This window comes from Rhea pennata, chromosome 27, assembly GCF_028389875.1.
Source record: "Rhea pennata isolate bPtePen1 chromosome 27, bPtePen1.pri, whole genome shotgun sequence".
NCBI classification, from domain to species: Eukaryota; Metazoa; Chordata; class Aves; order Rheiformes; family Rheidae; genus Rhea; species Rhea pennata.
In genome coordinates, this window is record NC_084689.1 from 4,415,200 (window position 1) to 4,436,590 (window position 21,391).

General features: G+C 44.9%; 2 protein-coding genes across 5 annotated transcripts in view; one reads left to right on the plus strand and one right to left on the minus strand.

Moving 5' to 3' along the window:
• The window catches only part of DOHH (deoxyhypusine hydroxylase), an 83,809-nt gene that overhangs the window by 50,017 nt on the left and 12,401 nt on the right, over window positions 1-21,391 (plus strand). The window lies entirely within an intron of this gene.
• On the minus strand, window positions 202-19,753 carry FZR1 (fizzy and cell division cycle 20 related 1). 4 transcript variants are annotated; one of them, XM_062596369.1, is made up of 15 exons: window positions 19,671-19,722; window positions 19,171-19,362; window positions 10,868-11,016; window positions 10,336-10,461; window positions 10,012-10,075; window positions 9,475-9,602; window positions 8,922-9,004; window positions 8,372-8,555; window positions 8,108-8,173; window positions 7,533-7,635; window positions 6,681-6,865; window positions 5,569-5,802; window positions 5,377-5,481; window positions 4,444-4,536; window positions 202-3,601 (listed from the first exon to the last, which is right to left on the minus strand). In XM_062596369.1, exons 3-15 carry the CDS (start codon window positions 10,934-10,936, stop codon window positions 3,560-3,562), a joined length of 1,482 nt encoding a protein of 493 aa, XP_062452353.1. In that variant the 5' UTR covers window positions 10,937-11,016; window positions 19,171-19,362; window positions 19,671-19,722; the 3' UTR covers window positions 202-3,559. The 4 variants fall into 4 exon arrangements, with proteins under 4 accessions (XP_062452353.1, XP_062452352.1, XP_062452350.1 ...); XM_062596368.1 differs by having other exon boundaries at window positions 19,032-19,362; XM_062596366.1 differs by lacking the exon at window positions 19,171-19,362 and having other exon boundaries at window positions 19,671-19,753.

Here is a 21,391-nt window from a genome sequence, read left to right on the forward strand (position 1 = left end):
GACAAGGGTGCTCGCTGCAGAGACCCTGGGACCTTTGAGACTGGGCTCTGGAGCACCTAGATACTCCTCTGGGCTCTTGGCCCACAGTGGGAAAGAGAGAGTCACTGTGTTGGGAGCTGCCAAGCATTCACTTGCAGCCTCTGCCATCCTCTCCCCACATGGGCAAAACCTCAGAAATGCAATTTCCAGACAGCAGCAGACTTAAAGTCACAACTTGTTTAATGCCAGTTAGATTGCTTTACATGGAAAAGTTACAACACTCTATGTTTTTCTTCCACCATATGATGCCTTATATATAACAATGCCACGAGGTTGCAGACTTTATCGCATAAACTCCGGGAGGACCCTTTGCTCAACCCGCCTGCACAGTTCAGTACTTACAGATCATACACCAAAAAAAAAGGGGGGGGGGGCGATCACAAGCTTACGATAGTTTTGCTCTTTTCCCCAGTTAACATACTGCAGCACACTCCAGCCAGCCAACAGCGTCACACCACTTGCCTATATGAGCCGAGACATATGCACACACCCACAAACGCACACTCTCGCAGCAAAATCCCAGAAGTGCTCTCTGCAGGTAACTCCACTCCTGCCTTGGCAGCTGCTAGCAGAGTGGGGGAAGGAGTTTGTGCCATACTGTAACAGCTAAATCAAACTGAACAGCTCGTTCTCTCCGTGCTCGTTAGCCAAGCCGCTCAACCACAGACTAGCTATGGATTGGGAATCGCTAGCCCTCCCTGCCAAATGTGACGGAAGAGGAAGTCACAACCCCACCTGCTCACAAGGCAGCTCCAAAGAAAGAAAAGCAAGAAATAGTTTGTGAAAGCGCCTGGCAGAAGAGAAGTACAGCGCCAGCAACGGAGCAGCGAGGGGCTTGACCCCCTCGACAGCCTCCTCGGGGCCCAGCCGGACGCTAGGAGATGAGAGAGCACCGAGCTGCGGCCACAGCACAGGCTGTGCGCACCCTCACCACGCCGCCCTTCTCCCCAGCCGCGCCGGGGACTCCTCGAAGGAAGGCACCCGTGTCGCGGGGTGAGAGGTGGAGCCCAATCCCAAGCAGGACGGGAGCCCCGAGGAGGGGACACCCGAGCCCCAGCAAGCGCCCACGCTCGCGGTCAGGACTGCCTGGCTTCCTCCTCCAGCACAACCCCGCACTCCCTTCTCCAGGATGGGCACAAACCAGTGTGAAGTCACCCCACTTTCTGGGGTCACCTGTGTGCAACTTCAGAAACCTCCTCCTTGCCCCCACTCCACTTAAAGGTTTATTCCTCAAGAAGAAAGTAGTGTCTCCTAGGGGGCTGCACATCAGGATTTAGGTAGGAGAGATCCCAGGACACAGCAGGAAAGAAATCAACAGCAGCAGCTACCAACCACCTTCACCCACGAAGTGTAAGAAACCCCCTTTGCCAGGCTCTGCTGTCCCAAAAAGGGTGACATTACAACAGGACAGACACCCGTGACAGGCCATGACTCCCTGACACTAGCCTTTCAGTTCAAACTTGCTTCCCAACTTAATGATCTGACTTAATTAACAACTCCCCAGTGCTTTTCAGTGGTCCTTCCACACTATCCATTTAACAACGCCAGTGAATGTAACGAGCAACGAAGGAGGAACTGGGAGGCCATTAGACGGTTTTTAACAAAGCCTCATACTCCTGCAGTACCTACTACAATAAAGTAGTTGTGTTGAAATTGTGTTTCAGAAATTACATTGAAGTTACGTTTATAGACTGGTGTTGAAATTATGTTTGAGGCAAGCGAGGCTACAGTAAGATGATGTGGCTGCTGCTTTGGGCTTTCGAGATCCAGTGCTGGCCGTTTGCTAAGGAGCGGTGAACTCCCAGCGCACAAGCACCTCCAAGTATCTGCAATATGTGGAGGTAGTGTCAAGCCACAGAAGAGCCCGATCCAGGCACTGGTGTAAACGGCACACTTGGTCAAGGCTGTAGTGAACAGAGCTGCACTATGCTGCCCTTCTCCGTTTCAGCCTTCCAATCTCAGAAGCTTACCCTAAGGATACTGGTGGCACTGGGAAGAGGCAGTTGTATTCCCACCTCCACCCTTGCAGTCTGGTTTCCAAAAAGAAAAAAAAAAAAGGCAGGGGGGAAGTATTGCCTATACACTCTACAGAGAATGGGTCAAGGTCTATATACACAGCCAGGAAAATCCAAATGAGAACAGGAAACAGCACTCACATCCAAATGTACTAGAGAGGGCATGAGGCAGACAGAAGAGCCAGGTGCACAGCAGGGAGAGCGTTGGCACATGTACAAAGTAAGACAGGAACAGGCTGCTGCAAGCATAACAGCTTCTCTTTAAATTAAAAGCAACACATACACACAAGTGCTTGGCATCACATCCCACTGCACTCATCACATGGGCTCCAAACACACAGGCAGGCACTCTCTTCCCATACAACTTTTTTTTAAAAAAGAAAAACAAAACAAACAAAATCAACAAGTCCCTGGCTTTGACTTAGAGATAAAAAAAAAAAAAAAACCCCAACACTTCTTCCTTGCATAAAAAAAACCCTCACCCAGCCTTGGTGTTTCCCCCCTTCCAGCCAGAAGAGGCAATGCTTTCTTTGAAAAACAGATCTACAGTAGTTTTGTTTTAACCACATCTCAACTGCTTTTGTCCTCAGAAAAACTCTAGAGCAACTAGCCTGTAACAAATGGCACTGTGCGAAGCTCCAAATACTTTTTTTTTTTTTAAAGACATTGTTTTTCCTCTTCATTAACTAAAAAAGTTTGGAGATCAGCCTAGAACATGCAATAGCAATTTTAAAATTCTTTGAATGTACTCCCTCAAAGGTGGAGCCTCTTTAAATCTCTTTTAAAGTTTAGAGCCCAAAAATGTATTTGTTTGAAGCCAGTTGTTAGGTGTGCCAATGTTAAACTGTCTTACGGGAATGGTTGTATCGAGCCCTGCAGTACCTGTTTTATTTGGAAAAAATGCAAAGAAAAATACTCAGTTCTCCAGTTCCTTCATGTAATGTAGATCCCAGGCTGTAAACAATGTCCTTAGATATGAGAAAGGCTAACACCCAGTCTGGAGTCTAGTCCCCTTGCACCAGTCGCATTGAACAAGTCTGGCTAGTTCCTACCTCCAAAAATGTCCACTCTAGGATAGAGGGACCCAAAGCAGCACATTAAACCCCTTCCCCACAAAGGCAAGGATACTCATCTCTCCTAAGAGGAGACAACACAGCAGTTGGGATGGTCTTGGTCCGGTCTTAATGGTCCATATCATACATGTTTTCTCCAGTATGCAGAATAAGGGTTGGAGGATGCTGTTTTAACACTCTTGTACCTGTCCCCCTTTACGAAGGATAAATCCGTAAACCTTTGGCAAGTCCCTCCCCTCCCCAACCCCATCCCGAATACTGCCCAATGTGGTTCACAAGTACACATTTAATTAGCATCTGTTAGATCCATCCTCCAGTGCCACCGACACTCACTCCCCTTCTGGCTGACTGTTTGGGGTTCCATGCACACCAAGTTAGTGGTTTTATCCTGGTACGTCAGACTGTGGTCTCCTGGGTTATAATACAGAGGGTTTACCGTATCCTGGTGAAGAGGTTTAAAACGGATACAGACTCCTAAAAAGAAAAGACAAAGCAAATACTAAGTCTAGAGCACCTCCACAGCACTGCTGCTATGCTACTCCACTTGCTCCTTTTATAATGAAGTCAGTGAGGCATCTCTAGCCAAGAAAGAGCTCTGGGCTCACCAGAGTCCAGTATCATAAATGTTTCTACACTTTCCATTTCCCACTGATAACATGGAGTATACAATTCCCACAGCTTTGTTGGAAACAGTATCCTAGAGCCACCAGAAATCTGATGGAGACCTAGCAATAAGCATGCCAGCTCCCCGCAGGTCACTCCTTAAGATTGCTCTGCCATTCTTCACTGCCTCTGAGATACCCAAGACAGCTCTCAGACCTTCTGGCACAATCTGCTTTCACTGAAGGCAAGTTTTTAGTGGCACTTCTCAGGACATCTCCACCCAAGCCACCATTTTAAATAGCTGTGTAAGGAACTAAGGGATAATTATCTTCAAGGACACAGTCAGTTCACAGCAGAATGCCAGCAGGGAAGATGGTAGGCTCAGGGCGAGCTCCCTGCAACACTGCTTTTGGAAAGCCAGCAGCTTTTCATTGCTATGTTTAGCGGCTCTGTAACAGACAGGAGAATGATGTTCTGTCATACTGTCTTTGGTGCACAGAGGCAACCTTTTATTTCACTTGATGACTGCAAATCCCTTTATATCTCAGTAAGGTTTAACCCTTCACTGCATACATCCCTCCATCCATAGGACAAAGTAAAGAGATCTTCAAAAGCAAAGCAGCAGAACAGAGCAAGCTCAGAATAAATTCACTCCCAAAGGTTGAGCCTACCTGCAGAACACAGTTGCAGCTATCCACACAAAACATCCTTACCTTTGTTGAGCGAGTTTTACTGAAGACATTCCAGAACCGCAAGGTTTCATCTCCAGCTCCTGTAACTATCGCCTCCCCATCAGGGGACATCGCCTAAGGCCAAGAGAGAACAACCTTCAATGATTTTTACGCTTTTGAGGGTGAAAACCAATCTTCACTGGAATGTATCAGAGATATAACTCTCCTTCCTACTTGGCTGACTGTGAAAAACCAAACGGCTACTTCTGCTTTCATGTGCCTTATTCAGTCTCAGTAGGTGCCAATTCAAGTACTTGCATCTTATTTATTCAGCTATGGAACACATGGATGGAATTAACATAAAAAGGATTCCTGCGTTAAGAAATCCAAGTCAGTTGTAATTGAGGCTATTCCTCTCCAGACAATAACTGCGTGCCAAGACAGGAAGTGTGATAGAGCTGACAAACACCAGTAACATTAGTCACTTATGTTGGAATCTACTCACAGAGATGATAAATATGCTGATATTATTTTGTAATGACACCCCTCAAAGCCCCATGTAACAGTAATAAAGCAGGTAAGAGATCAAGCTGGATTAATTGCCTCAAACATTTTAATGCCAAACTGGGAGAAGTGAAAGTGTCAAATTCTTCCCCTGCTTGCAATCTCCAATGAAAAAACATCGTAAAAATCTTAAGCGACTAAGAAAAGATGCAAAGCCTGCCAAAACTCTTCTGAGGAAGCACAAGCTATTCATTAATAAAGCCTCACATTTCCATAGCAGCAAACCAAAGTATCCCTTGCAGGCAAGAAAACCAGATGCAGAGCTTTTCCACTGCTTGCAGGGCAACATTCGTATCTCTACCTAGACAACAAGCAGCTTATAGTGCTTCTTTGCATCCTTTTTCAGCACACGCAGCCACAGAGAAACACACAGCTATAAAAGTTTTCGCTAGAGACATGGCCATTGCTTACCAGATATAAGACTCGGTATGAGTGTCCTGTTAGCTTTGCTACTTGAGTTAACGAGGGATATTTCCAGACGAGGATCTGGTTTTGAGAGTATCCATGGGTACTCACCTGAAAGGCGAGAAGGAAGTCAGAGTCATGCTTCCTCACACATGAAAGCTCAGCAGCGGGACTGAACAGGGAGAGGGAGGAACTTACTAGCTCATTGGCATGTTTAGACCAGGCCAAGTTACACACTTGCGACCCAGTGTCAATGCACTGCAAAGGCTGTCCTGTGAGCGTGTTCCAGAACCGTATGCAGCGGTCAGCTGTTCCACCGCCAGAGGCAAGGAGGCCGTGTTGGTGCGGAGACCATGCAATAGCTTTTACTGCTGCAAGATGCTCTGTGTATTGCTGGACAGGACTTAGGCTGGAGTGATTCCAGACAAGAAGCTGGCAGAGAGAAGAGATGTGATTGAACTTGCACTGCAGTCACGTGTCTTCAACACCCACAAACCACGATGTCGCAGTGGGATTGATGAAGGTGGTTGTGCAACAGGATGATTTCTCACAGCTCTGCCCAAGCACATGCATCTCAGTTAGCTATTTTAGCCCTGAAAGCCAGTCCCTCCCTACCACACTCAACTGAGGGGCCACTTTACCACTGGCTAACAAGGAAACAAAACAGACCTTAAGCTAAGTTTATGAAGTCACAGACAGTGTCACTGAATATGAACCTAAGAGTTTTTGACTTTGGGACTCTTTGGGATTGTTCCAGCACATATTTAGAAATATGTCTGAGTTTATTAGAAGATATTCTGAGCAAGAAGAACTTGGTACAGCTGAGCTGTTACATATACACTGGGTAAATTCACTACCTAGCAACCCTTTCCAAAGAGCTGTGAACATTGCTACTTCATAACAGATGCTTCCTCCATATGGTGTTCAGTGAACTACAAGCTCAAGTTATAGATATTAAAACTTAATACAGCTTTTAAACTCAATTTCCTTCCACATAGACAAGCATTATTACAATAGACCTGACTATACATTACCTAAACAAAGTCAGGAAGTGTAGTTTAGGAGTGAGTTTGTTGTCCTATAGTTTCAATTAGCCAAATACAGAAGCACAATTAAATTTGCCTCTGATTTTATTAGGGAGAGAAGAGACTAAGTAGAAGTTTAGCAGTGCTTATGGTTGGGAACAGTCTAAGGATCAAAACAAAAGCTCCTTCAGAGAGACTGATTATTCTTAAAGCAAGAAAGTTTGACATTTCTTGGTGAAGATCTGGAGATGCTGAGCCCCACACGACTAGCAAAAATTACTATACCTTGTTATCATTTCCTCCAGATGCCAGGAGTTGGTGGTCAGTAGACCACTTGAGCCCACAAACTTCCTGCCTATGGCCCTGGAGCCGCCGCTCAGACTGTAGAGGTGGGGTTCGGATGTCTCTCTGAAGGATCATTCTGTCCCGACTCCCAGAAGAAAGCTGGTCTGCATTCCACGCCAATGCACCTGTGATGCAGGCAGAGCAACAACATAAGAGTATGCTGCAGGGGTCATGTAGGAGCAGGGAGGCAGAACAGCCACCACAGTTGGAGGAGGATTACAAAAATCAAGTGCTTAGGGAACTCCTTTATATCTACTGTCTGAACTCCTAAAATAGCATACAAAGAAAGATTAAGCAGCACAAACTCATTCAAGGCATCCCTAATCCCATTTCACAGTGCAATAAAGCACAGAAATAGAACTTGGAAGGTGTCTTGACTTCCTAAATCTTATTCCAGTGATCAGATCCACAACACTTCTGAGCAAAAAAACAGTCCCTGAGGAATGAGAGAACTGGAAATCTCAGTGTAAAGCAGCCTGTTTGAAGGCTGAAAACGGAAGCCAGCAGCAGTGAAAAAGAGATGTTGTAACCAAACCTAAAAGCCTCAGACATGGAGGAAACACCTGCAATAATGCTGCAATAACCACTCAAGCACCACCACACCCAAGATCAAAACACAGTGATTACTAAGTGATAATGTTTTAAAGACTGCTCAAAACAGCACAGAATATTAATCACGATAAATTTTGAATCCTGGTATTTCAAGCAGGCCCCTCCTTTACAAAAGGGGGAAAAAGAAGTCAATTTTAAAGAAACAACACAGCTAAGCCCTCCTGCCTCCCGTCTCCTTACCAACTCTAGCCGTGTGCCCCTCCAGCATAGAAAGCTTTTTTCCTGCAGCCGCATCCCAGATCTGTACAAAACCCTTGTGAGTGCCAACTGCTACCAAGTTCCCCTAGACAAACAGAAAACCCACAATCAGTAGAGCTATTAAGTGGAGGTGGACATAAAAGCCGGATGCAGAGGATAAAACCCACAAGATTAAAAAAAACATACAGTATTTTTCCGTCTTGCATTTTTTCTTTAATAACGAGAACCAACTAGCCTAGTTGGAACATAGTTATCATGACATTTTATTGTCTAGAGGTGGAGGAGAAGTGAACTGTTGCTTTCCTCTTCCCATACATCTTTATCAAATGCCTAGAGAACCTCAGGCTAAAAGAGATTGCCCTCCATCCCCTCTCATTCAGTAGAGAGGAACTGAGTGTAGACAGGCAAATTCATTTGCTCAAAAACATGCAGGGAGTTTGGAGAAAGACAGGGAAATGACCCAAGAAGTCACAACTACTGAGAGAGTTGTATGGCCATAGTGACAGTGTCTGAATTTTAAGTCTTTCAGCTCTTGTGGTTGACAATGTTATACTGACCCGTTCCGACCAGCCCACAGATGTTACAGAGTCTCCTTCCACAGACAGATCACACAATCGAGTTACCTTGAAAATAATACAGAACAAAGTAAGAAATATCTGCTGCCATCGTACCATATTATTAGCTGCCTGAAACTAAATACTTGGGGCAGAGCATTACAAGCGTTAAATCCCTCAGACAGTGCGTTCCACAGTTCTGAGAGACACTATGGCTGGAACATCTACAACTGGTACTTCACTTTCCAGAGAGCAATCATCATTTACCTGGCTAGTACAAGCGCTCCATAGGTAAACACAAGTCCCGAGGCCAACGCTGAGGACATTAAGAGAGGACCAGTCAACCAGGTTCAGATAGAAGTCATCCTGCAGCTCTGGGGCATCCAGCACTTTGAAAGGAATCTTTGAGATTTTCCGTGTTGGTTTTCGAGGTGATCTTAGCAGCTTCTGACTGTTTACCAGAGCAGACACAAAAACAACTACAGGATTTTATATATTGCAGCAGACTGTAGACTGCTATAGCCACTCTTTAAAGTATATCTGCATTTCTATAGAAATGCACAGATTGCAAAATTCTTTCCAGCAAATAAGACTGAAGGAATCAGGTTCACTGAAGGTTGGCCAAGAAGTAGTAGGTATCTACTACTACCTTAGGAATAGGTAAGCAGGTTGGATATCTATAGAAATCCTTAGTGAACTCAACTCCCTAACCGCTTAATCTCCCAGACCTCCATAACTGATTCATAGTGCTACTAGAGAACCTCAGTCTTCTGTCCCAACCCTTCCCTTCTTGCAGCCTGTGAAGGATCTGTATTACCTTTTGTTGCTGACAGGAGACAACGAATATGGTGACACCTCATTGCCATCATCTGGACTGGAGCGCTTTGTGCTGAGGGAATACTGCAGGAAGAAAATCCATCTAATAAGAATCTGAGCATGTCCAAGACCTAGGAGATCACAAGCAACACAGACACAGGTATCCAATGCCTAACTAAATCCAACACTCACTGGCAGATTTCCTAACCTTTTCAGCTCCTTCCTTTTCCAGGCGCTTCCAAACCATGCTAAAAGTTTCATCTCTGTTGTTCCAAAACCTTGATTTGGTCACTTACCACAATTTTTGAGTGTCTGAAAAGCCTGGTCCCAACTCAGCTTCCTTGCTAGTATGGAAAAAGGAAGTGTGCACTTCATTGCAGACATTCATGACCTCTTTAGAGGCCACCAGATTTTGTTATCATAGCTTATGTTAATAAAGTGACAACAGTAACTCTCTTGCACTAGCAACTTGACAAAATTATATGCTTTTTTTCTTACGATATAAACAAGGCACAGGCCATCTCCATTGGTTTAATGCAAAGTAGTCAGCTTACAGTGAAGAGAGACTTCTTCTCAGGGGTGGATGGCTGCAGTCTCCTGTCCTCTGTCTGTGGGTCCTGAACTTTCTCAATTCCTGCTCCTAAGAGTTCATTCTTCAGCAAGGCAGAGTAAGCAAGGCCATCTGTGAACCCCAAAAAGTGTTTAGGCAGAGAACTCCAAACAAGCAAGTAGCTCCGCAGAGAGCGACAGCGTGATGTGCCCAACTTCTACATTCACAAGTCCTCTTAATGTGCTTGGGGCTCAAGCATGCAATTACTTTAGCAGGAAGAGTCCTCTCCTTCCAGTCCGTCAGGAAAGTATTTCCATGACATAATAGATCAAAGGACACAAATAATCTCCTGCTTTCCAGTTGCTCAGTCAGCAGCTTACAGATATGAGCGCTCTCGTGATGTGTGCATTTACCCCATAAACAGCCACCTGACTTTTTGCACAAGCATAGAAATACCAGTGTTCACTTTTGATTTCCAAAATTGGCACCAACTTGAAATAAAAAGCTATAGGCACAGCACAAGTGGTAGAAAGGGTCTAACCTTTGCCATTGTCCGATGTAGCATCCTTTGCTTTTCTGTTTTGACTTGGTGATTTTTCATTTTCCTGAAAGGAAGAAATGTGGTATTACCATACAGAAACCTCACTATGCAAATAAAATACCATGCCAAGAAGCCTGAAAACAGGCTGTCCCTGTGGGCCACAAGATCTGTATGCAGAATAGCTCTTTTGGGGCAGCAGAACATCCTGATACAGAAGGTGAGCAGAATAATTCTGCCAGCCAAAATAAAATGCACTGTTTCCTCAATTCCAAGACTTTGAGCTTTAGGAGATGGGAGGGGGAAAATAAATAAATAAAAACTTACATTTATTCTGTGGAAGTTAATGCTCCAGTTGGCCCCAGCTCTTGAGGGAATAAATCTGTCTCCATGTTTACTAGGAGAAGACATCGGAGAATTGGAAGGCGTCAGTGTTCTTCTCATCTCTGCTACCTAAATTAAAGAATAAAAGATACGTAAGAATAAGTGGTGATCACGGTAGGGGCCTGAAAAATCATCAAAATAGTTTTGGCTCTTCTAGCCTTATTTAGCTTTGACAAATACTGGTTTATTCTGTTAACAAAGCTGTTGAGCACACCATAGTTCAGTCACAGGAACTCTTCCTGAAAGAAGAAATTAAGCAGTTTCTTTCTCACCACCCCTTCTCAAGTGAGTGTCATATAAATATATGGAAAGAGTGGAGCAGGGCAAACTCCTTGCAAGGTAAACAGTCCAAAAAAAGATCTAGGTTTGCTTAGAAGAGGCCTATAACTTTCAGAAGTTCAAGTTAAGTTGTTGTCTGTCTTGCATATGAATGTTTTTAATAGCCAGACTAAGATCACAGCATATCTGTACTTACGCAAGGCATCGTGTTTTCATTCTGTATGTTGATTTGGCGTAGGAGACGTCTCTCGTAATCCTGGTCCATGGTGGAAAGGATAGGGGGAGTTGGGGAGTTCAGCAGTCCCAGGAATTTATCTTCATGAAGTCCAAACAGTAACTAGCCTGCTGCAACAGTTAGAGGAAGAAAGTTACCAAAATACCACACCTTCTCATACAGAAGCCAGCCTCTTTAGTAGTTCTTTTCTACAGTTGACCAGAGAGGTTTAAGGTGCTTTTCAGATGATTAATGAATTAAGCCATATCAGAAGAGCAGAACTGTAGCACATGTTCTATCTTCAAGCTGTTCAGCCTCTCTGCCGACTTTACAAGTTGCTCACATGCACAAACAAGTGGCAGAACCTAAGAAGTCTAAGCCCATTCTTTAAACTTGAGACCATCTTCCTTCCAGAGCACTGTTATCAAACTTCCGTGACAAAATATAGCATGAGGCTGCTGCTGATAGTGTTTTTTCTGCATTATTGCCCTTGGTTACTGATCCACAGGCACAGGCAATTAGCATTTTGTGTCTGACAGGATCTAAGCATATGAGAACCACTACGGGAGCACAGAGTGCAGCCTCATACTTGAGATGAACCCGTATCACAAACTGCAGCAGTATAGTTTAGCAAGTGAGAAATATTCAGGTACACAAAAATCACAGAGGATATCTATAGTGCAATGTTAATCTGTGCTGCCATCCACCTTACCCGAAAACGTATGCTTGAAAGATGCTTCGTAAGACTGTTTCACAGTCTAGATTTGGCTGGCTAAATTAGAACACACATTAGTTAACGCTTCCAAGACAATATGTAACCACAGACGTTCTCCAGGCTCTTAAGGTAACAGACCAGCACTATTATGCCCAGCCTCTTCCAACCTGCATATACTTTATGCTTTGTCTGGAAGAAGGGAGAACTGACAAATAGAATGGACAGAGGAAGACATCATCCATCTGAGCACCTTTGCTACACTCAATCTGAAAATTCGAGAGAGAACAGGGGGTGCACTACACATTTTGCCAGCTCACGTCGACACAAAAATGCCAATACCAGGCATGTCAGGCTTGTCTCTCAACCCGAGATAAACACCCCCAAAGGAAAAGGTGGAATCTAACACGCACTCCACACAGAAAACCTCAACGCACAGGCATATGCAAGTTCTACAGAATACAGTGATTTTCACTCACTGCTGTCGTACAAACATTTACTGCATTTCGCTAGAGTCCCAGCTACACAAGTGAAGCTGCTTCAAGATACACACTTGTGGCAAGATCCAGGAGGTAACTGCACACCAGCAGCTGTCCTGGGAGAAAGTCATATAGGAACAGGCTACACAGTGCCACATACAGGGCCCATGATGGAACTGCCGGCAGCCACCTGCTGCCACCTGAACGAGATTTTCTGTAAAAATGTTTGCCTCTGAGAACACAAAATCTGCCCAATGTTTACCTTTAAAAATTGGGGGCATATTGCCAAATTAGAGAGGTTACAGCAGCACGTGCTGTAAGCCAGTGAGATGCAAATTAAGTATTGCAATATTTTACAAAATTAGATTGAAAGCAAGATGACAAAGTAAATGAACTCTGGACTACAGTCATCTATTAGCTAGCACAGTTACCTTTTTTTTTAAAAAAAAAAAAAAAAAAAGCTGTTTGTTAATTGGAACTTGAACTTCTAAGAACTACTGGAACTTAGGGACTTTTTGTTTTCTTGTCGTAAAATATTTTAACACTTTTATAAGAGCGTTCCTTAAAGAAATAATGCCAAGTTGTTTCTGAGTACCCCCTGCTTACCCCTGCCACCCTCATCCCTCAGCTTGAGAGATTTCTCCCGTATGCTCTTTCAAGGGCAAAATTGGAGAAAGCTATTAAATTTGGCAATAACCAGTTTCTACTGAATAAAATGAGATATCAGAGATAGGGCAGTATTGAGTGAAAAGTTAGAAGTCTTTTTGACATTGTTAACAGAGGAAGTTAAAAAAATTTAATGCACCCCACAGCTAACTAAACTAAAAAGTGAAGAATAGTGTTAACACTATCCTTATTCACTTATCTTCCAAACCTACCCTTACAACTAAGGGGATCTCTCAACCAAGCATTTTAACAAAATACATTTATACACTCTGGATAAGGAGATCAGCTTGCAGAACCTGCGCTAGGAGCATAATCAAATAGACGATGTCACACATTTACAGTGTTCTCCTATAATGGCACAAGACAATATTTGTGAAAGATCTATATGTAGTCACATAGAAAGCTCCATTTAAGTTTAAATGTACAGGTGCAATATATTTCTAGAAGATCTCCTGCCTTTGGTATTCCTCTCGTCTCTCAACTTCACCAGGAAAGGATCAGATCCTGTGGTCTCATTTTCAGCAGCATCTCCTATGTTTAACATCCACATCCCCAATTACCTTCCATTTTTATGAACAGCTCGAACAACTCCATATCAAAAAAAATGGTCAAGGATTGTTTGAGCCTTGTCTTGCCCATGTAGACCACATCAAAAACCAAACAAGAAGCTCAGTTATGACAGAGCCCACAACAAAGACCGCAACTTCAACTCTTGCTAACAAATCCAGATAGGTACCAGCTGTCTTTCAAACAGCAAACAAACAATTTTGCAGAGTAACTGCATTCATTTCCCTGCCAACTGCCTGGCATTTTGCATGCAGGCTTATTAAAAACAGATCCATACTGAGAAAAACATATTTATGTATTTGAATACATTAAAGCTGGGTCAATAAAAAGAACAAAACATACTTTTGTTCAGCACCACCACTCTGCATAGCATTTCTTTCAGAACAATAATTCTAACTATGATGAAATCCAGCCAGCTTAAAGATAAGACTTAGGGTACCTTAAGAAAACACTAAGAGTCACAATACACAAGTTCTTCAGGAGTAAAAAAGCCTTTCCCCTCCAAGCATAAACTAGCCAGTTAATTAGTAACAAAATATGTATTCAGAAAGAATTCATAACAGACTTGGTTCCTCAAGATCCTTTGTTTCTTCAAGAGGACAACTTACAGTTCTTAAAGCAAAGGGGGAGGGTTGTTTGCTTTTATGGGGGGGGGGTGCTTTCAGGAAATTGAAAGCCAACGCACTTTCACACATGAATTTAGAGATAGCAAGAGCCTACCCAAAACCAGAGAGGCTACCTTCTCTTTGGACTGGTATTTAACAGCACCCCAGTATTAATTTTGAGAGACTTTCAGGTGCTCAGTATCTAAAAGCTCTCAGAATTAACCCTATAATTTACCAAGGGGAAAATGATGGAAAAATGATTAAATCACTTAGCCTTTAAGTCATGAGCATCAGGGTTTGAAACCAACCTCACGTATCCTGCTGCCCAAAAGCCTATGTTCTAGTCTTCCAATGATCTATCCCAGCTAAACAGTCCTGCTCTTCCTCTGTGCTAGCTCCGGCTCTTGTTTGACCCCCCTGCAAGTCTATCTGGCTCACTAGGATGACAGAAAATTAACTCAATCCAAAAGAGCAGAAATTTTCTGCTGGTTCTGTAAGCTGGATCAACTCGCTGAGGGGTCTGGTCCAATGAGAGCCAAAGCTGGCACTAGGGAAGCAGAGAGAACGTGTAGCCAGGAATGGCCTTTTCTGGCAGGAGAAAGCTGTTGGTTCAGTTAGCTCATGCTGCCTCACTCTGGAGTATCAAAGCATATTTCCAGTTATTATAGATTCTCTTATTTTTTAGACTTTTGAATAAGCCGGAAAAAAAAATACAGCCCAAGTCAAGCCTACTATAAATGCGTACAGAACACTAAAGCCAGCTACGGAGTGCTAACACTAACATCTAGAAGGAGCAAGATACTGTGCTCTTAGCCAAGCTGAAGTAGAGCTACTCCAAATTTAAGCAACAGTCATGAAGTTTAGCTATTATGCCAAACCATTTCTTTTTAAGTAACTAATCTTCTTTTAAAAGCATCAGTACAAAAAGCTAGAGCTTTGTGTAAATTTTACCCATGTTTATCTTTTTAAAATAATTAGGCAATCTCTTATCCAACGATTTACAAAAGTATTAGTATATAAAAAAAATTTTATAAAAGTACTTATATGAGCAGAGCAGATTAAACTTTATTTCAAAATATAATCTTAATTGCCTCACACTTAAAGATGATTCTTCACAACTAGGTATTACAAAGAGATCACGCTAACAGCAAAGAAAATACTACTTCTGTATCATGGCGACATTCAAGATCTCCACCCTTATTTTGCTGTACTTCGCTCCTGAAGGCTGCAGAGATTTAACATTCCACCAATGAACTAAGACATTACTGCAGAAACTATCACATTACATCAGCGCGTTTCAGACTAACGTTCAGCTGACTACTCTTTACTTGAGGGTCCTGCGAGGATCTGTATTATTTCTGCCTTTTCAATGTCCGTACAAGTCACGGCATTCTGGGAACAACTTCTTCCTACCCAGGGAGCTAACAGGCCTCCTAGGTACTCACCACCATCAATTCTACAATGTTCAAATTCCAAAAATGTCAACTTTATGACCAACAATAGGCTCAGACTAAAGCCAAATTCAATCTGAAAGGCAAAGTGACTCAAAGAACTTTTTCATCTCCTGCCTCCACTCAACCTCCTGATTCATAACAGTAGCACAGAAACTTGAGATGTTGCAGCTCTACACTAAGCTTAGAAGATCAACGGTATCTGCAGCTATTCATGCCTTCTTTTGCTTCCAGTGTCATAAAAACATCATCCCTTCCTCACAGGCAAGAGCCCAACCTGTAATTCAGACTGGAGGTGACAAATCTTTAACTCACTGCATCTACACCTACACTTGCAGACAAGCTACAAAATATTGTATAGTCTTCCAGTCAGCTTCTGAAACTAAGGCTTTGCAAAGCCCTTTCACTTTTCAAAGCAAAAGTGCTTTCTAGATGTCAGAGGAGCCCTGACCAACAAACCACAGTGCAACTTTGCTAGCTCAGCACAACTCAGGTCACAGAACCCTGCAGAAGGTCTGCATGAACCAAAGATGAAGCATTCAGAACAAAGAGCTCAGGACACAGCGTGAACTTTTACATGCCAGCAGAAATTCAGGGTTAGAACACCTACAGGAAACCCAGTACAAAACCTCCATCTCTGGAAGAGCCTTTACTAAAAACGAACACCATTAATGCACCTTCTTCTCAATACACCATTACACGCCCAGATGATTTTAACTAAGCCAGGAACAACAATAAAAAAAAACCTTCCTTAGATGTACGATCCCATCTGAGAAGAAGATTCCAGGAAATCTGCTAAGAACATTGCTATTGCTACTTTTTCACACAGATAACACTCAGCTATTATCATCACTTCCAGGATATATGTTTTCGTTCCTAAATTCCACTTCTCCCTTGGGAGAAGGAAAGAAGGGAGGCTGACAGAGTAGTCTGCTATGCCATACACAAAAGACAAGTACATTTTCAACTCTTCTACTCATGATTCAAACACAAGTGTAAAGCTCAATTACAGAGATCAGACCATCAGAATTAGCAGACCCTCTCAACACACACACACAGTTGTATACATGTAGCAGCCGAGCCCCTGGCTAAGAGATTTCCAAGTTTGCTTCAAGCAAATTTTAATAAACTAGGAAAATTGTATGTTAGTTACTGTATCTTCACAGATCTCAATGCAGTTTACAACAGTCTATTAGGAGTGCAGGCTTTATCTAAGCAGACAGGTCAGGACAATCAGGTACTCAGCAGGTGATCTCTCAAAAGCATCACCATTAAACCCTTTTTATTGCCTTCATATAGTGATTATTTCTTCTTTTCTCCTTTTCCCTGTCTCCCTCCATAAATCAGAGAGACACACCTGTTCCTAAGGAAGTTGAAATACAGAACAAAGTCTTCAGAAGTGCAGGAAGCCATATGCTGGGAAATACATACAGCGCTAAAACATAACACATGTTCAGTGCTGGGTCACTTCTGTGTCAGCTCTTGCCTGTGGGTCAAAAGGCAATCTCTGCACCTAATTAACAGCCAGCCTCGTGACAGGTTCATCTATTATGAAGACAAAACAAATAAAGCAGGTAGCATATAAAAAAACCACTCCCTAGTTTTAGAGATGTATTATTTAGACAATGAGCAACTCTTCCTTTTTTGCTGCTGCACAGGCTTAATTAAAGTTCTGAAGGCTGAATTAAAAATCTGGTTCAACACTGGCAGATCAGGCTCTAGAAATACTAAGACAGAGTACCAAACAGGTTGTAACTTCCATCTGCTCCACTGGTCCTGCTGATGTAAGGAAACAAGTTACTGCTACCTGTGCTTTTGCACCAGGGTGGCAGCAGGGCAAAACAGGTGTGAAACGCTATTGCCTTCTGCAGGTGGTAAAGAACATTCCCAAATGCTAGGTAAGGAACTGGGTATGATTTCCTCATATCACTACATGGCATACAGGGTACAAAAATCAATCTTGCAATGTTCTGTTTTGAAATTTCATCTCAGTCCATGTTTTAAGATGTGCCAAACTGGTAAGTCTGGATGCTGCCACCCTATGTGCCCCACAAGACAGAGGGCACAATCAAAAAAAAACCCACAGAGCTTCCTACATACCACCCCACCACCGTATCTTTACTAAGATATGAAAGCTGAGCTACAGGCAACCTCTATCTGTCCAGTCTTTGGTCTCTGCCAAGAGAGCTGGCAGACAAAGCAGAGGGCCAAATATGTCAACAGTAGCTCTATTTAGATTGTCACCTGATGGCAGCTTTCCCCACATAAACACACATTTTGGAAAAGCCACTGGACAGACAGTAGAAATAAGGAGATTTACTTCTGGCTGGGCATCCACAACCATATGGTGGTGTTCATTTTGGTGACTACCTAGAAGATATTTACTGAATGTACCACAAGCCACTTAATGAAAGGGAAATGGGGACTCAAGGAGTGCAGTACTTAAGCTTTACTTTTAATAGTTTGTATACTCTGTCCTATTGCGTATCATGCTTCAAGAGGCAGAGGAAAACCAAGAGAATCTTTTAAGCACAAAAGATGAGACATCCTTTCTTCAAAGCACTGTATCTCCCAAATAGTACTTTCATAACATCTACCTGCCCACAGATTGCTGAGCTCTAAAACAGTCCAAAGTCTATTTTTCATACAGCTATTAGCATACAACTTTCATAACATTGTTTCTTCTTACAAGATAGAAGAACCCACAAAATACAGTTGTCTGATGATCTTTTTTAACGTCTCAAAACAAGGTACGAACAGCTGTTAAGAGCATCAGTTCCAGATAAAAGGTCTGTTTTATTGCAAGCCTTATCAGAAGTCAGTAAACTAAAAGCCAAGATTAAAAATTCACCAGCAGCTTTGTTTATGAAGCTTTACTGGAAAAGCCAGGCTATTCAGAGAGGCCTGTGTTTTATCATAAGGCTTAAGCTACTGAAGATGCAATGGTATCCCTGGTCAATTCACAAAATAAAAAGTAAGTCATAGAATTCAGTCACAGATTTAAAAGAAAAAAAGGCCTCAGTCAACAGCCCAGGAAAATTTTGTCTACACATAAAATAAATAAATAAATCTTATATGAGATACTGTTACCAGCCAGTGAATTGCTTTCAGCAAGGAATCTCAGGCACAAAACACTAGGCTGGCATTATTAAATACACTAACTCAATAAAACTCAGCACTTCCCAAGCAAATGGGCACAATGCCTTCAGGAGAAGCAACAAATCGCGTAAAATTCTCCAAGCAACAAAGCCTAAGATAGCTTTGATAGATGACTAAGATAATCCAATAGACCTTTTTTTAAGCTTTAATGCCTACTGCAAAAAAATGCTCTCTTTCACCATGCTCAGATGCTCAGTTCACGTTTTTAAGATTTAAAGCCTGTAACTCACTGAACACGTGTAGTGCTTTCTATTTGCAAGACTTAATGTATTAAAAACCTAATGAAAGACACAAATTGGTATTCAGTTCCCTCAGACCACTGAGGAGCCATCAGAACAACAGCATATCACTAGCTTATGTTGTATATAAGCAAATAATGCATGGTAAAAAGTTTCTGTGGTGGGCTGCTCTCTTGCTAGACTCCACAACACACAAACCACCATCGTGGCTACCACTGGTGTTGGCCATTTGATCAAGAACTGGAGCACTGTGAAGACAGCAGCTGACCTCTCCTCTAGCTCCAAACGCGCCTTTCCAAAGCTGGGTGAATAAAGGGTCTGCTCGGAGACCTCTCAGCAGCTGTGGGCAGAGCCGCACAACCATCTCCCGGGCAGGCGGGCGGGTTCAGGAGCGCGAAGCCCTTTACCGGACGCGTCGAAGTTCTCGCCGGAGAGCGTGAGGGCGCATCCCCTTCACGGGGCCGGGGCGGCTCCGACAGGCGGCAGGCGCAGCGCGCAGCGGCCTGGCTGCACGAGGCAACGCGGCGCGATGACCTGCGCGCGACGACTTGTGTGCGACCTCAGAGCAATTCAGTTCCCGCCTGTCAGGCCTGACAAAGCTCCGTTCGGAAATAAAAATAAAAAGAAGAAGGTGGGGATGGGGGCACCGCGGAGGAGCGCCGTCACCCGCTGCTCGAGACCCGGCACGGCACAGGAGGCGCCGGGGAGGCCGGGCCCGCCGCCGCGGGGATGGACGTCGCGGGCAGCCGGGCGGACACCCCGCGGCGAGGCCCCGCCGCGGCGCGGACCGCGCCACCCCCCGGCCGGGCTGCGGCCCCGCCGCGGGAGGCAGGGAGGGAGCCACCTCCCCCTCTCCTCTTCCCGGAGCCGTGACACCGGCCCCGGGCCCCGCCGCCCCCCCCTTCACCTGCGCGGCCCGGCCCGGCCCGGCCCGGCCCCGCTCCGCCTCCTCCTGTCAGTCTCCGCCGGCCGCAGCGCTGCCCAATATGGCGGCCGCCTGCGAGCAGGCAGCCCCCGCCCTCCGCTCGCCGCCCGAGGCCTCGCCCCCGCGCGGGGCATCACAGGAGCGCGCTCCGCCCACCTTCCCCGTTCGAATCAATACAGGAAGCGGCGGGCGCGCTGGTTGCCCCTGGCAACCGCTGCGGCCTGGTCGCGGTGCCGCGGCGGCGCTCGAGTAGTTCCCTCAGCGGGCCGGGGCCGGGGGCCGGGGCCGGGTGTGCGACACCGACGTTCCTCGGCCTCGTAGAAACCTTTTGGGCAAGATTGAGCACAACCTAGGGGAAGGGGGTTGGGGGGCACACACTCGCTGACATCACCTCGCAGCAGGCCAGGGTTGTGGCGGAGCCGGGGGGCGGCTGCGGGGGCGAGGGGCTCGGCGCCCCTCAGCCTGGCTCCCCGGGGCGCGACGGCACTCCCGCCGGTGCCCCTGGGGCTGCACTGGGCAGCGTCAGCCCCCGGCCCGGGCTCCGAGGCTGCTGGGGAGCTGTGGGCATGCCCAACGCCTCAGCAGGACAAAAACATGTGCTTTTCTCCTCCTTTTAAATACCCCGTGCTGTAATGCAGCCAGGCGGGGGCAGGTGGTGGACCCCAGCATTTCGGTGGTTGAGTGCTGCCGTGGGCGATGGGATGCAGGTGCTGCAGCATCTTTGCATCCTTCTCTGAACCCGCTGAGAAACCACACGTCCATGAGGAAAGGGGCAAAAAGTCCAGCTAATCGCTGTTCTGGTTTTGCTCACTGAGCAGCACTTTCTGCTCTTCCCTTTAGGCTAAATGTCTAAGAGGAGAGGGTCAGCCTCTGACGCCAGAAATACAGTCGATGGAGTGATTCGGTCGATGGGCTCTGAGCATTTCCCCGCTGGCGGCACAGCTTGAAATGAAGCACGGACTGCTAGATTTTGCTGAAGGCAGCAGTCCTACAGGAGTTGTCAGTGATCGCACGGTCCTGCGGTGTAACCTGCCTCGCAGCAACTGAGGGTTGCTGCCGTGAGTGCAGCTTGCAGCCAACAGTCACTGCTGCTCCAGCAATCTGAGTAAGCAGCTGTTAAGAAATCTCCCAAAAATTCTGTCTCAGCCATTTCCAGCGGGAGGCTGGCACAGGAGCTCAACCACTAGGCTTTTCTTAGAGAGCGGAGTGAGAGCAGTAGTCTTGGGAGCCATTCCCAGCCCTTTCAGACTACGCCAGCAGCGAGGACTCCACTCCCTCAAGCCATTCCCAACACAAGCGACTGTGCAAGAGCCAGTGCTGTAAGCACCTGAGCTGCCTTTCCCACTGTTTTCCCACTGTGATCTCTTCTGCCAGCATGGGCCTTGCAGGTAAATTTATTAGGGATCAAAGGCAGTGAAATATTTCATATGTGCAAATTCTGTCTAGCTGCAACACTCAAGTGCTTTTATAACCAAGTACCAGCCTTCGGCCAACAGCCTGCCCTATACTAGCAATATGCAGCCATGATTTTGGTTTTACTACTGTTTTTAATGCTGTGATGCAGTAAGCTGTAGGCCTGTGGTTCCCATGTTATTAATGATGCTCAGTCTTCTGTGATTGATCAAATTCCCATTTGAAGTTCACTTCTATGGATATATTTACAACAACAAAAAGCTAATAACTGACAACTAGTGCAAGCTTGA

What these genes read in the sequence shown, in the direction of transcription:
- FZR1 (XM_062596366.1), bottom strand. Translation starts at nt 10,936, where the DNA reads ATGGACCAGGATTACGAGAGACGTCTCCTACGCCAAATCAACATACAG. An exon ending in CTAAACATGCCAATGAGCTA is followed by an intron (nt 5,482 to 5,568) that starts GTAAGTTCCTCC and finishes CTCGCCTTTCAG; the next exon opens with GTGAGTACCCATGGATACTC. An exon ending in CATACCGAGTCTTATATCTG is followed by an intron (nt 4,537 to 5,376) that starts GTAAGCAATGGC and finishes TCTTGGCCTTAG; the next exon opens with GCGATGTCCCCTGATGGGGA.